The 13307-nt window shown below is 39.7% G+C and overlaps 1 protein-coding gene across 10 annotated transcripts in view; it reads right to left on the reverse strand.

Annotated features, from left to right (window-relative positions):
• Positions 1 to 13307, reverse strand: part of ENOX1 (ecto-NOX disulfide-thiol exchanger 1) — a 370196-nt gene that overhangs the window by 87724 nt on the left and 269165 nt on the right. For all 10 annotated transcript variants that reach the window (XM_083854594.1, XM_083854596.1, XM_083854591.1 and 7 more), the window contains 3 exons: positions 10931 to 11104; positions 9016 to 9222; positions 2141 to 2374 (listed from right to left, as the gene is read on the reverse strand). In XM_083854594.1, the coding sequence (XP_083710720.1) occupies positions 2141 to 2374; positions 9016 to 9222; positions 10931 to 11104 (615 nt within the window). The remainder of the gene's footprint in view (positions 1 to 2140; positions 2375 to 9015; positions 9223 to 10930; positions 11105 to 13307) is intronic.

Raw genomic sequence — 13307 nt, forward strand, 5'->3', positions numbered from 1 at the left:
TATATATACATATATATTCTGCTACTTTTACTGAAGTCCACGTTTAAATTGTGAATGTACAATGATGGCTGGACTCAATCTTAGAGATCTTTTCCAACCTTAATGGTTGTCTGATTGTATTACATGAACTGCCCTTTGCCGGAGTTGAAGAATTTCCTTTATTGTTGCTTTACTTCTTTTTTTAAGATGTCACAAAGAACTCGTGTGGCGATTCCATGTTGCCCAAGGGAGCCTATAAAGTTCAACGCCACTGTTTTACAGATACTGGCTGTGATGCAATAGGAAAGGTAAAATCGACCAGTATAATTATTGAAGCCCACCTCTGCTTTACTACCTAGAACAGGGCACAACTCATGCCCACTGAGAAGAGAGGGGTCTTTTCTGCATTCTCCACCCTTAACTATCTGTACAGATACAGAGGTGATGTCTTTAATCTCACAACAAGGTAACTTAATTAGCAGAACTTTTAAAATTGCAATATATTTTTTTGCTGGATTTTAATGATTTTCAACCAATAAAAAAATAAACTTACCTCTATTTTTTTAATGATGTACATTGCTGAAAGTTTATTTCTGGAGAAACAGTTATGCACATAGTGTTGGTCTAAAAAATTTTTATATTAAACTTGAGCATATATGTCAGGCTCTGGTTAAGTTTCCCTCAGGAGAACCAAAGACATAAATGCTTGGAGTAGATTTTAATTAAGTATGGAAACTTCCCATAATGAAAAGAAAAATCCTTCCAAATATAGTCATCTTAAATATCTTGCAAAAAACCCACAGTCAGTTGCCCCAAGCAATGACTAGCCATATGGAAGAAATTGTCCAGACTTCTTGCATTTTCTGGTTTAGTTCAGGAAACCCGTAGGCCTTACTACATAAAGAAAAACTTCCCTAAAAAAGATTAACTCCTAAAATATTCAGCTAAAACCAGATGGATCTAAAATTGGACTGGAAGCTAGGTATGAATTAAAATTTCTTATATTAGGTCCTGTTTTCTCCTGGTCTATCAACCCATCTGGGTTATTTTACCAATCTATCAGATAGATTAATGAACTATTTCATGGAGAAGTGTATCTGGTGGGGGTGAGAGTCAGCCAAACTAGTAACTGACTGAGGTAGTAGCGACAACTAACAGCAGCCAATGCAGTACTCAGAGAGACAGCAGGGTGCATCTCTGCTCCACGCTCCAAGGATGAAACACTGCACTGTCCTTCCTCGGCTACCCAAACACGCTTCATAGTTAGAACAGAGACCAGTGTGATGACAGCTAGATTGTATAAGACCAATCTAGATAATTCTGAAATAGTGGCAAGAATCACAGCTTCTTGTGACCTGGCACACAGTTAAGCAATGTGCTTGGCCATCATGGGGGAAAGAATGCCAAACACAACTGCTAAACACTTGATGAAAATAAATACAACTCTAAGTGGTATGAAGAGTTGTTTGCTAAATATTTCTTTTCAATTTCCTTACCATGAATAACTTTATTTCTTCGCTTCTTACTGTTTATGTTAGCCATTAAAATAAAATGAATCCTCAAAGTGCGCCCTTGAAAAATATTAACTCAGTAAATGTACCTAGAAAAAAACAAACAAGGAAGCAAACACATACCAAAAGATGACACTATCCTGCACAAGTAATTCTAACCCTAAAGAGGGAGTGAAAGAATAGATGGTGTGTGTCAGAGATAAGTTTTGTCAGTTCATGAGGGCAATTTGAATACCAGGGACAGTCAAATATATGTGATGGAATAATCTACATATTGGGGATTAAAGTAATTTTAAGAATAAGGCCTTTCATATGAAGAAGGATGCTTGCAACAGGTTGTCTTATTGTGAGAGTATTTCCAAGATATATGATGGCAGCAACTTAACAGAAAAAAACCCATCTGTAGCATTCTGTAGGCTGTGTTTTAGCTGTTAAAGCACAGGTAGATAGGCAGATGTCATGCGTTTCCAGCAGGTGGGTGAGTATCATTACCATTGGCATAGAAATGGCAAAGAAAGCCATTTCAGTGGGGAAAGCTAACAGGGCAAGTAATGAAACACATCAGAGAGAAAGTGGCTTCACTGCTCTGGCCTCTGCATGGCTCCTGCTTTTAAGGAATAATAAACTGAGAAGTAGCAAATGCTGCTTACCTTTCAATTTTTCAGCCAGCAAAGCAGCTTCGTGTTCAGAATAATGCATTATTGCCGGAGGTGAAGGAGGGCGCAGTCTGTCTTCTTCCATTTTGCGTCTGTGGCGTTCTTCTCTGGCCAACATTCTTTGTTTGCATTCCCATTCATAAAAGTCATCTCTTGCCTGAGCAAAATCAACATGAAGGCGACCTGAATCCTTTTTGTCTGTGCTAGATCCTAATCTCATGCGGTAACCTGAAATCAACAAGTAGAACTAACTGTTGTAGGATTTATTTCCTTAAATTTCTCTCCATTTTTTCCCCCTTTTCAAGTGCAGCCAGGTAAAAACGTACATTAACAGATTCCCACATATCTATGCACTATCTACCAATCACCATGTTTTCACAAGCAGATAAACATCCATCCACTCATTTTTCTTCACAATTTCCTGCACCACCTACCACCATAGTAGATAAACTGAAAATTCAAACCCTAAGGTAAAGAACCTACATTTCTGTTTAGAAGACACGTAATTTTCCCACTTGATGCTCCCAACTTTTAAAAGCACAGAAGTCAGATAAACAAAAAACAATTACTTAAAATGGATCTGTTTAAGCTTGAATGAGGACTCCTTCTTCCCCTAATCCTGCTGAGATCACGTTTAGTCTAGTGTTTTTCCTCCACCCTGCCAAAGGAATTGGAAGTATAGGGAAAGGCTGAAATTTCTAAAAATCGTGACTATAGGTGAAAGTGAAAATTATGCTACATAAATTCCTGTGCCACAAAGAGGATGGTTCCGTAACAACAGTGATGCTAGACCTTAAATTTTGAGACTTTACAATTGCAACTACTATTTTCAAATACTCCAGTGAAAATAATCTAGCAGCAAGTATAAATCACCTACAAATTAATTGAGTTCATAATTCCTTGAAGTAATTTCTAAAGAAGGGACAGATTTATTAGGTATTTGCAAGACTCCTTTCAGAACAAACAATGAAACAAAAAATATTCTAAAGTTAGCACACTGCAAAGGCTTTAAGTTAAGAGCTATGCAGCAGTACAAAAGGGCCCCATGCTGAACTAAAACCCTTGACTACTGTCAGAGGTAAAAAAAAATCATGCCAAAGCTATAAGAGGAGCTTTTTGTGGCCATATTTGGGCACCTGTCTTTCTTCCAAGTTTTATTTCTAAGGCATAAATATATACACAGAGCAGTTTGTCCAACTCTCAAAATGCCAAGTCAGAGGAAGTGTGAGAAAATACTATGTAGAAAGCTTCAAACACAGCCTTCAAATGTGAGTAAAATTAATCAGTCTACACAGGATGGTTCTAATTTCTCCATGCCAACACGCAACACCCCAGCAGAGATTTTTCAAATGATGAGATGCTGCAGAGATTAACTCTGTGCTGAGCTGGCACACAGGAAGCTCTTCAGAAATGCATGCTACTGCAACCACTGCATAATAACTCCAGGGAGAGGAAACTTCTATTCAAACTGTCAGGAAAAATGGTGTTTGCTGTTTGTGATCTGCAATCTGAGAGAACCTACCTTCCAGTCTTGTGGTTTGTCTGTGGTTTTAAGAGATTTAGCAACTCACCACCACAGTTAAAACTCAGTTCTGAGCTCCCTCCAGGAATAGCAAAGCTGAGAACTGTGTAGCAGTTTAAGTACATCTTTCTAGAAATGCGTATCTAGGCATACTCTGTTTTACTGCTGGAAAAACATCCCACTGTATGAACACAAGAGATTGTCTATACTACAGCACATATGAAACAATAGCTTCAAAGACATTAAATATCCATATATGCAGTGATCCTTCAAATAATCTGTGTACCTTTTCATTTGACATTTTCCCTTCAAACATCTTGTGGAGTTCAGCTAAAGAGTCTGCAGGTGAGGAAAAGATATGACTTTCATTGTCCAGCAAGGAGCCCAAACCCAGATGAAAAACTTGAGCTAAATGTTTCAGAGATCCTTCAAAACCAGAAGGCATAAAAAACTATCTTACCAAGGAATGGTTTTGGTTTTTTCTATTTCCTACCAATGGAACCCATCAAATCTAGTCTCCAAGATTCAGGAGCTTGGGGTGAAATAAAACTGGATATCATAGGAGTGGCAAAGGAGGGGACTGTTTATTATTTTAAATTCCTCTTGCCTTTGGTTTCTCTAGCTTAGAGAAGTAAACACTGCTCTTTCCCCGCAAGAGCTTTTTTATGTAGCCCTAATTGCAAGGTGTTGAAGGGAAGAGTTAGAGATACACCCTATTTAGTGTGACATAATAGAAGAAGAGCATGGGTGACCTTTCATAACTGGGCTCTGAACTAATGAGGGTGTAATTATATGGTTTTATCCAGAGAGGTGTAGGCACAAAGGAGTCAGCCAAAAGGGGTCAGTGGTGCAGCTACCCTGATAACTGTGACAAATGTTAGCCCCCTGCTCCCCGCCAGTTTGGCGTGCCAGCTGCATTCCTCACAGTGCTTGCTCTGTGCCAGAACAGCATTATCAGCAATGTAAAGGACACTGCCAAGGTGCCAGGTCTCGTGAACCTAAAATTAGATCTCCCAGCTGGGCTGCACTTTCCAGGAAGACTCAATCTCTCTTCCTCTCCCCCTGCCGTCTTTGGCCACCATTGGCAGGAGCACAGTAGTTATGGGCAGAGAGACATACAGCACTGCAGGAGGCAAAACTCTTGTGGACTTCAAGGCCCCTCACATAAGCTGAATAAAGAACTAATGAAAAGGACTGTGCATCTATAGGTTTTGTGTGCACTGGCAACACCGAGTTGTAATAAAGTGGCCCTCATTTTTGAAGTAAATGGGGGAAAAAAAATCCTGAACAATGTACATTGCAGTAGCACTGGACAAATGCTTCACTTTGGGAAACCAGTTAAAATGCTTTCAAATTAACAGATTTTGGAAATTTACCATGATTCACACTAAAAAAATGTGACTGCCTGTTTAACTCTAAAGACTGAAGGTGGTGAGCCAGCCAGGTGTTTTCCACCAGCACAGAAACTTAGAATAACCTAGCTAAGAAGGGACCTTGGATATCACCTAGTCCAGAGCAGGGTGAGCTTCCAGGTGAGATCAGAATGCTCATGGTTTAGCATCTTTCCCTTAACAAAAACAACAAACGCCTTTAGGATGGTTTCCTGCACCCTCATATATTAGGCTTTGCAGACACTATAGGACCAATGGCCTGGCCAATGAAGAACAGACTCCTTGCTGGGTTAATAACCAGAAAGACTCTGCATGCACAAATGGCAGGTTCTGTTTTGTACATGAGATCCTCAGGCACCCATCTGTGCTGGAAATTTTGAGCCCTAAGGCAGCTGGTAGGCTCGTTTTTTTTTCAATACCATGTCTCCCTACTGATATTTGAGGGTATTTGAATGTATGAGAGAAACACCTGGCACTGCCTCCCCTTCATGCATGGGCAATGAATTTTTTCCCCATCTCTTTGCTCAGGGTTGCAGCTAGCACTAACTTTGTGCCTGGCTTGTCATTTTTAATTTCAGGCTTGCACACAATGGAAGAGGAAAATACTTTGGGAGGTTGCCAAGATCCTCACTTTAAAGGAGCTGAAACAGGAAAAGTTAATGAAGGTGCTAAATAAAAATCAAACAGTATTTTCATATCACAGGTCTAGTGCAAACTCCATGTCTTGACTTACCTTTGAGTGTTGCTATACTGAGGACCAGCCAATAGCTAAGGGCTAACTGGGGATCTAGATCAGAGTGTTAATGGTGATCAGAGAGAACTTAAAATAAAACAAGTAAATGGTACTGAAAGAAAACCCACAGGGGAAATACCAGCACAAGAAAAACACATACATAGGCTTTTGAGGTATAAACAGGTTTGTAGCCAGACACCTGTTTGTCCCATACATTCAAGCTGGGTACCATCAATATTTGCAGGAGTTACTGAATTATCAGCCAAAAGAGTAAAATACATACAGTTTTGAGAAAGAGCTTTCTTATGGGCTGGTATGATGATTTTAGAAAGTCAAAGAAATCAAAATACATCTTTAAGGGTTAAATGAAACCTAGCCTTCCTCAAGTTGACATTTTTATCATAGTCTTCTACCCATCTTCCAGTCTCCCTTTTCATGCATGTTTACTTGGGAATACAAAGGAAAAAATACCCAGTGATTAAACTGCTTGATGGATTTTGTAATCACTTGCTCTATTCTGATGATAAGCATGGGATAAATGCAAAACTTGATGAGATTAGATGGGGTAGACAGATAAAATTGATTAGGTAGACAAAATTATCATTATACCAGAAATATCAAAGGCATGACTTTCCCCTAATATAACACACATACTATATTTGTACATCTCTTTTGTCTCTTACAGAGAAAATAAAATGCCTTAAAAATATGCTTTGTTCACACCATTTCAGAACATATTATGTTTGAGAATGAAATAAAGACTGGTAAAATCCTCCATGATATTTCAGTACAAGGAAAACATGCCCCTGTCTACTGCCAGACTTCCCTGGTAGTGGTGGGGGATGGTCAGTGCTCCCTGTTTCATCTGCAGGTTCATCAGCCTTGGAGTGCTCCTGCATTTCTTTCTCATCCCTGTCAGTTCCACTGTTTCTTTCCCTCATCTGATTGGAGAAAATGGGCACAACACTTTGGAAGAATGAAAAGGTGTGGAGGAAAAATGGATGGGAAGGGTGGCTGCGGAGCAGAGGTAAGAGGAAGAACAGCCAGCAGTGCAACTGTGACAAAAGGAAACAGAAGAAGGATGGACCAGGAACTTGGAAGTAAATTTGCAGAAAATTCAGAATGAGGAAAGGAATCTTTCACATCTGTTTCTATTCACGTCCCATCTTCTGAATGAGCACTCTGGTGCATTATGAACGAGGACACACAGCAGCACACAGAATTTCCTACCTCCATGGTCCTTCAGGATTTAAGGCAAAAGAAATTAAAATAAAACTTGACTTGGAGTGAAGCAAAGGGTGCAGCCAATTGCTCAGAAGTAGGAAACTGAGAGGAACATTGGTTCTGGCCCAGGGTAGCAGCCAGAACATTTTTTTAGCTTTTCTTTCCTCTCTTTTTTGCCAGTTTTGTTTATCATAATATAGTAATACCAGTCCCCACTGAATCTGGTGTGCCTCTCTTCTGTTCTGTTACTAGGGTCCCCTAAACAGAAGCTGGGATCTGGTAAATGTACTACTGCTTGTGATGCCTCTAATCTGCTGCAATGATCTACAATGATCTATAGCATTTTTGAAGTTACATGAATAAAAAATAAATGAAAAACATGGAAATCAGGAACAGAGGATGGGGGAAGAGGGGCCAGAAGAAATGAAGTGAAAAAATAGTAATAATCCAGAGTGGAAAAAAGACCTGGAACAAACCTGAAAATATAGCAATATTTGAAAGAAATCTTTACATAGACCCCATAAAGCTCATGATTTTCTGTCGTTCTTGAAATTCTTCAAGTTCTTTAGATTTGGATTTTGGATTTAAAGCAAGCACCAAGTTAGGAAAAAAAAAAAAAAAAACAACAAACAAAACCCAGATAACATAAAAGCTCTAGGGAAAACTTTTGTGAAACAAAGGAGTTAGGTCTTTCGTTCTTTCTTTCTTTCTTTCTTTCTTTCTTTCTTTCTTTCTTTCTTTCTCTCTCTCTCTCTCTCTCTCTCTCTTTCTCTCTTTCTCTCTCTTTCTCTCTTTCTTTTTTCCTTCTATATAGTTGATGGTGATTTGAAAGAGAGCTTGTTTTTAGCTGTGTGAGCTTCCTATGGACACCTACAGGATGTTGACATTCTGTCCTTATTGCTAAACAGGAGATGGTCAGGGTGGGAGCTCAAACAAGAATCCTGGGTTGTTAACTCTCTCCCAGGCTCAAAAGGATGGTCCCAGGGGGTGCTTTGATGTCACCTGACACAGGGTAGGTCTATGTCAGCTTGTCTTGGCCAAGGAGCAGTCAGTCTCTGGACCTTGTTTATTCAAGAATACATTGCAGATGGTTGAAAGTGTTACACTAAATTGTGAGGCAAAACAGTGCTTTTAAGTCTCTCCAGGACCCACAAAGATAGATGAACCAGCCTGTGGAGTGCAGACAAATACATAAAGGGCATGTGATCCAACTCTATAAGGTGAAAAAGGACTTGCTTAGCAAGTCAATACTCAAATGAAGGAGATTTTAACCTCAAGAGGACACTGACAGTCACAGAAGCCAAAAATGTGAAAACAGACTTGTTCTTCATATTTTTTCTTAATTTTTTCCCCCTGTGAATTAGAGACTGGGGGAGGACGGGGCTGTTTCCTTAGTTTTTTGTTTTGTTTTGGGGTGTTTTTTTTTGTCTCTTTCTTTGTTGGAAAATAAAGATTTTCTGAAATTTTACACCCTGTAATTTCTGGGGCACTCACTGTCATGGGAGGTAACAGACATAGCCTACAGATGGGGCTCAGAATCTAACCCATGCAGTAGCTGAATACATGCATGCATAAAGGCAGTCTTTATTCAGGCTGCACCAGAAATCTATAAAAATATGCCAGTGAAATTGCCAGCCTATCAGAAAAATTGGCACTGGAAAACAGCAGAGTTCCTGGCCTGGTGCCCTCCTCTTTCCACAACCTGTGAGCAAAACTATATAAACCTGTGTAAATTGAAAATAAGATTTTTCTGTAGTGAATTTCAGGATCTGCTGCTTTGTTGTGGGATGGCAGGAAATTGCTCCCAGGTAAGTAACACACAACACCATGCATGAGTCTTGGTAGACAGAGAGAAATAACAGAATTGCCCCTTGCCACTCCATGTTACAGCCACTGAGTTCAAGAAGAACTGAGATAAAAGCTAAGAAAAATAAGCAAGTGTTAGCATCACAAAATACAAATAAGAAGCAATGAAAATCCATTAAAGAATGTGAAGTACCAGAAAGGTAAATGGCTTTATCAACCATGAACTCCTCTGCAAAACGAATGTGACAAAAATTCTTCTTGCTTTTCCGAATTGCTGTTATATCTCCACACTGCTCAAAGACTTCCTGAATAATTTCCTCCGTTGCGTTTTCTGGTAATCCTCCAACAAACACTGTTTTACACCCAGGAGGTCTCTCTCTTGTTGAAGGTGGTGGAAGATCTAAGTCAAAACAGAAATCACATTGGAATACAAAATTTGTCTTTTGATCCATTGGCTCTATTCACCCCTTTAATCAGTTCTGGGCAGCAGCAGTTATTTGACATAGTGTAGAGGAAGAAGAGAGGGACAGGCAAAATAATTGAATATTGCAGAGATTATCCAAAATTGATTACTTGAATCTAAACCCTTTCAAGCTTTAGGTGGTACTTCAAACATTAATTCCTGCCACTGCAGGTTGTTCCCCAGGACAGACAGCACGGTCTAAAAGGAACTTTCTTTTCCCTGTACAGCCACACAAAGCCAGAAAAATATTCTGTTTCAAAGCAGAGGAGCTTCTGCAACGGCTTTGACCCTGAGCACAGATCTCAGGCTCTAGTGCAGTGCATTCAAAGCCTGAACTGCACCATCTCTGGCTCATACCTATCACTTGCCATGCTCATGAAGTGTGTGGGCTGTGAGCAAGACTATGCTGTGTATACCCTGTGCTCTTAGGCCAGACACCTGTCCCTGGTATTAGCATAATTTCATTTCTGTCTCAGAGTACAGGAGCACAGCAAACAGAAAAACAAAGTGGGAAACACAACAAAGTGACAGTATGATGAAAACACTCTGCTGGTTATCTGTTTTGTCTTGTTGCCAGATAATGAAGCAGACGCCAGCACAGGGGAAGGATAACCTCATTGTTTACAAATGCTCATGAGGTGGAGTAGCTGGAAATGCTACTTTCATGTATTTAGAGAGAGAATGTATACACACTTAAACTGGAAAAACTATTAAATTTTTGAAAGCCATATAAAAAATAAAAGCTATCATAATACTTCACCTGGTTTATATACAGTGAAAGTAATTCTCTAAGAAGGAATCTGACTAATATGACTTTTTCGGCCCTTTAACAAATAAAGGAGGTTACAACCTTAAAGTGTACATATATATACACACATACATATTCACATACATAACCAGTTTGATTAAACTGTGATCTGAGTACACTACAAATCCAGAGCACCTAAATATTTGCCTAATGTTCTCATTTCGCAGTGATAGCAAAAGTCACTGGTACGATGGCTCTGAAATTCATGGGGCCAGCACGGTAAATCAGGGTTTGTGCCTGAGGTGGTATCTCAGTGGGAAGAGATTTCCATTTGCACAGTCACAGAGGGAACAGGAGGGAACCTGGTCCCTGCTTTGAAAAAGAAGAAGGAACTCATCTGCCATGTTGAACCTCCTGAAAATGGCAGAAGAGAAGCCATAGCCCCCTGTCCCTCAGCCTCTCTCAAAAAGGGACTGTAGTGAGGCAGTTTGGGGTGCAAGGTACTGTGTTTAGGGGCACAAGCCCAGATTGCTCCCATCTAACTACAGGCACCTGAAGGGGAGCCCAGAGATGAACAGCACCATATAAGCTTTATGTTTTGTGGCATCCTGATCTACAGAAAAGACAGGTATCAACTATGAGCAGTGTAGATCTTTGGGCTGTGTTACTTTTGTTTAAGTACTTTTCTTTCTTGTACAAGTTGCATAGTTGTTTTTTTAATGGGAACTTACAGAGATGAATAAGGATGCTCTTATACCATACCATGCTTTTACACACAGAATAGACCTTAGAAGGAAACACATGCCTGAAACTAAAAAGAATAACTTTATTAGATTTTTAAAAATCATGCAATGAATGTATTTAGGAAAGTAACATTCTTTCTTCAGATCCACTTACTTGGGTTTGGAGGGAAGAGCGTGCAGCTTTTGCAGTGAATTATTTCTTTGACTACAGGCACATCTGTTGGTGGTGGTGGTGGCACTAACCCCATGCCTGGTATCATTGGGTTAATCGGAGTGATTCCAGTCATCATGCTAAGGCTTGGATCAAAGCCTGGTACACAGATTGAATCTGTAAGTATAGAACATAAAATCCTGGCTTATAAATCTTCAAACTACCTGTTAAAATTTTATTGTACAGATAGTTTCACTTTAAGTTTGTTTTCCTTGTTTGTTTCCACAAGCATCAGTGGGAGAATGAGGAGGAAGGGAAAAAGAAAAATGGGGGAAAAAAAGGCAGAGAAATAGGGAGAAGAGAGGGAGAAGGAGAAAGAAAGGGAGAGGAAGAGGGGGAGGGGAGTGAGGAGGAGGGAGCTGCATTCTCAGTGAAAAAAAATAAGCTATGCATAAAGAAGGGAATGTTACATAATCTAAAATATTAACATGACTGAGTAAAACATAGCACATTAACGTGTAAAACCATGCACCATGAATATCTGTTATTATCTGGAATGCAATTTTCTGTTCATAATGCTACTATGGTGTTTACACTGCTTTCTGCCCAAAGCGTACAAAGAATATAATTTAACATTGATATGTCCTCTCCATCTAATTGTCAGACAGATTTATCACAACACAGCCTTCTCACATAAGTGACCTTGATTTACAAACAATACAGAGAAAGATCCATTTCTGGCTGCTTTATAGAAGTCTAGTTAGCCAAGACTTCTAATCATTTTACCCTGGAATATAAATTTTCAGCTGCAAAGAATGGGGTCTTTTTGAACCTTGGAATTAATTCCTTCTTGTCCTGTTATTTAATCGGATTAGTAGATTCTCCTCAACACATGTACTATTAACATATACCACTACAGCCGCATAAAGTAAAATGAATATTTGGCAAGCATTGCTCTTTCTCCTTCCTGATCTCTTTGCCAAGACTTTCATACGTGTTACTTAAAGCTGAAAGATTTACTGGGGAGCACCAGTGCTTTAACACCAAGAATTGTAATAAGCAGATGTTTCAGAGGAACCGAGAGCCAACTTCTGAAATTCGCTTTCGTTAAAAACAAGGCTTTGGGTTTCCTGAGGCATAATGAATAAAATATTTTGAGAGACCGATCTCTTTGTTGGCATAACACTGCTGCTATTTGGCATCATCAATTATTTAAAAGAAGAGAGTTACTTTGGTGTTCTACAGATTTTCTGCTGAGTTTTCTGGCTAGCAACTGGAAAGTATTTAATGATACGTGTAAACATGGGGTTTGGTAGCTCAGGAGCTTATTTATTTTGAAGAAGCAAAGAGGAAAGAGGGAAACAACTTCTCAAGCATTTTAGACATCTATACATATACACACATACATACACAAGATTTGAGCTAATTTTAAGAAGGCAGCATGATTAATGAAATGTGACCAGAGAGACACCAGTTTCTTCATCCTAAATCTGCTGCTGAGGAGTTTTGCAGCCCTGGGTCAGCCCTCTGACCTTTCTGTATCTTCATTTCTACATCTACAAAACAGGCATGGCAATACTCACTTACTGGTGAGTATTAGCTCACATTTTTATAGCACTTTGCGGTTGTAAAGCACTCTGTGGGGGCTGAAAATTACCATTATTATTCCTGTGGAACATCCCTAATCATCTTCTCCAGGAAGGACAACTGAGGACTGAGAACTCCTCTAAGGGAACTCATATCTGTCTCAACCGCACGCTCCCTGTTCTTCACGCATTGACTGTGAGCCTTCACCGCCTTCAGGCAGTCCTGTACAACAAGCGTAGCAAGTGCACAGTAAGCAAGGATTTGCTTTAGGCTTAGTGAAGACTGGTATTAATGAAAAGTCATGATATTACATTACTTTTTTTAATAAGTGGGCTTATGAAAAAGGATTTGCTCTGGGTGTGATGCCTTTTTTTTCAGTATGGATGTATATGCATTGCTTTTCAGATTTAGCTTCGAAACTTGCAGCCTGTCGTTCATTCTGCAAGATGCAGTGGTGGCCATATATTAAATATTCATGGTGAATGTCGGGAGATAAAGTTAGAGGTAAAAGGGCAACATATAATTCAAAGAAGTCCTTAGGCTATGCTAATAATCTTAATCTCATTTTTACAAGTCAGGCTTCTGACAGTCACAGAGGACCATCCTGTGCAGCACTCTCTGGCTGTGGCTGGAACTCCATCATTGCTACTCGCTGCTACAACATCCCGTAGAGCTCAGTGGCATGCAAAGCGAGTCACCACACTAGCACCCAATACACAGTGCTGTACCAGCCTTCTCCTGGGATCAGGAGATGCCAAATGAGGCATTTTGTCCATCCCTCTGGACAAGTGTA

The sequence above is a fragment of the Zosterops lateralis genome (genome assembly GCF_965231275.1).
Source record: "Zosterops lateralis genome assembly, chromosome: 2".
Taxonomy (NCBI): Eukaryota; Metazoa; Chordata; class Aves; order Passeriformes; family Zosteropidae; genus Zosterops; species Zosterops lateralis.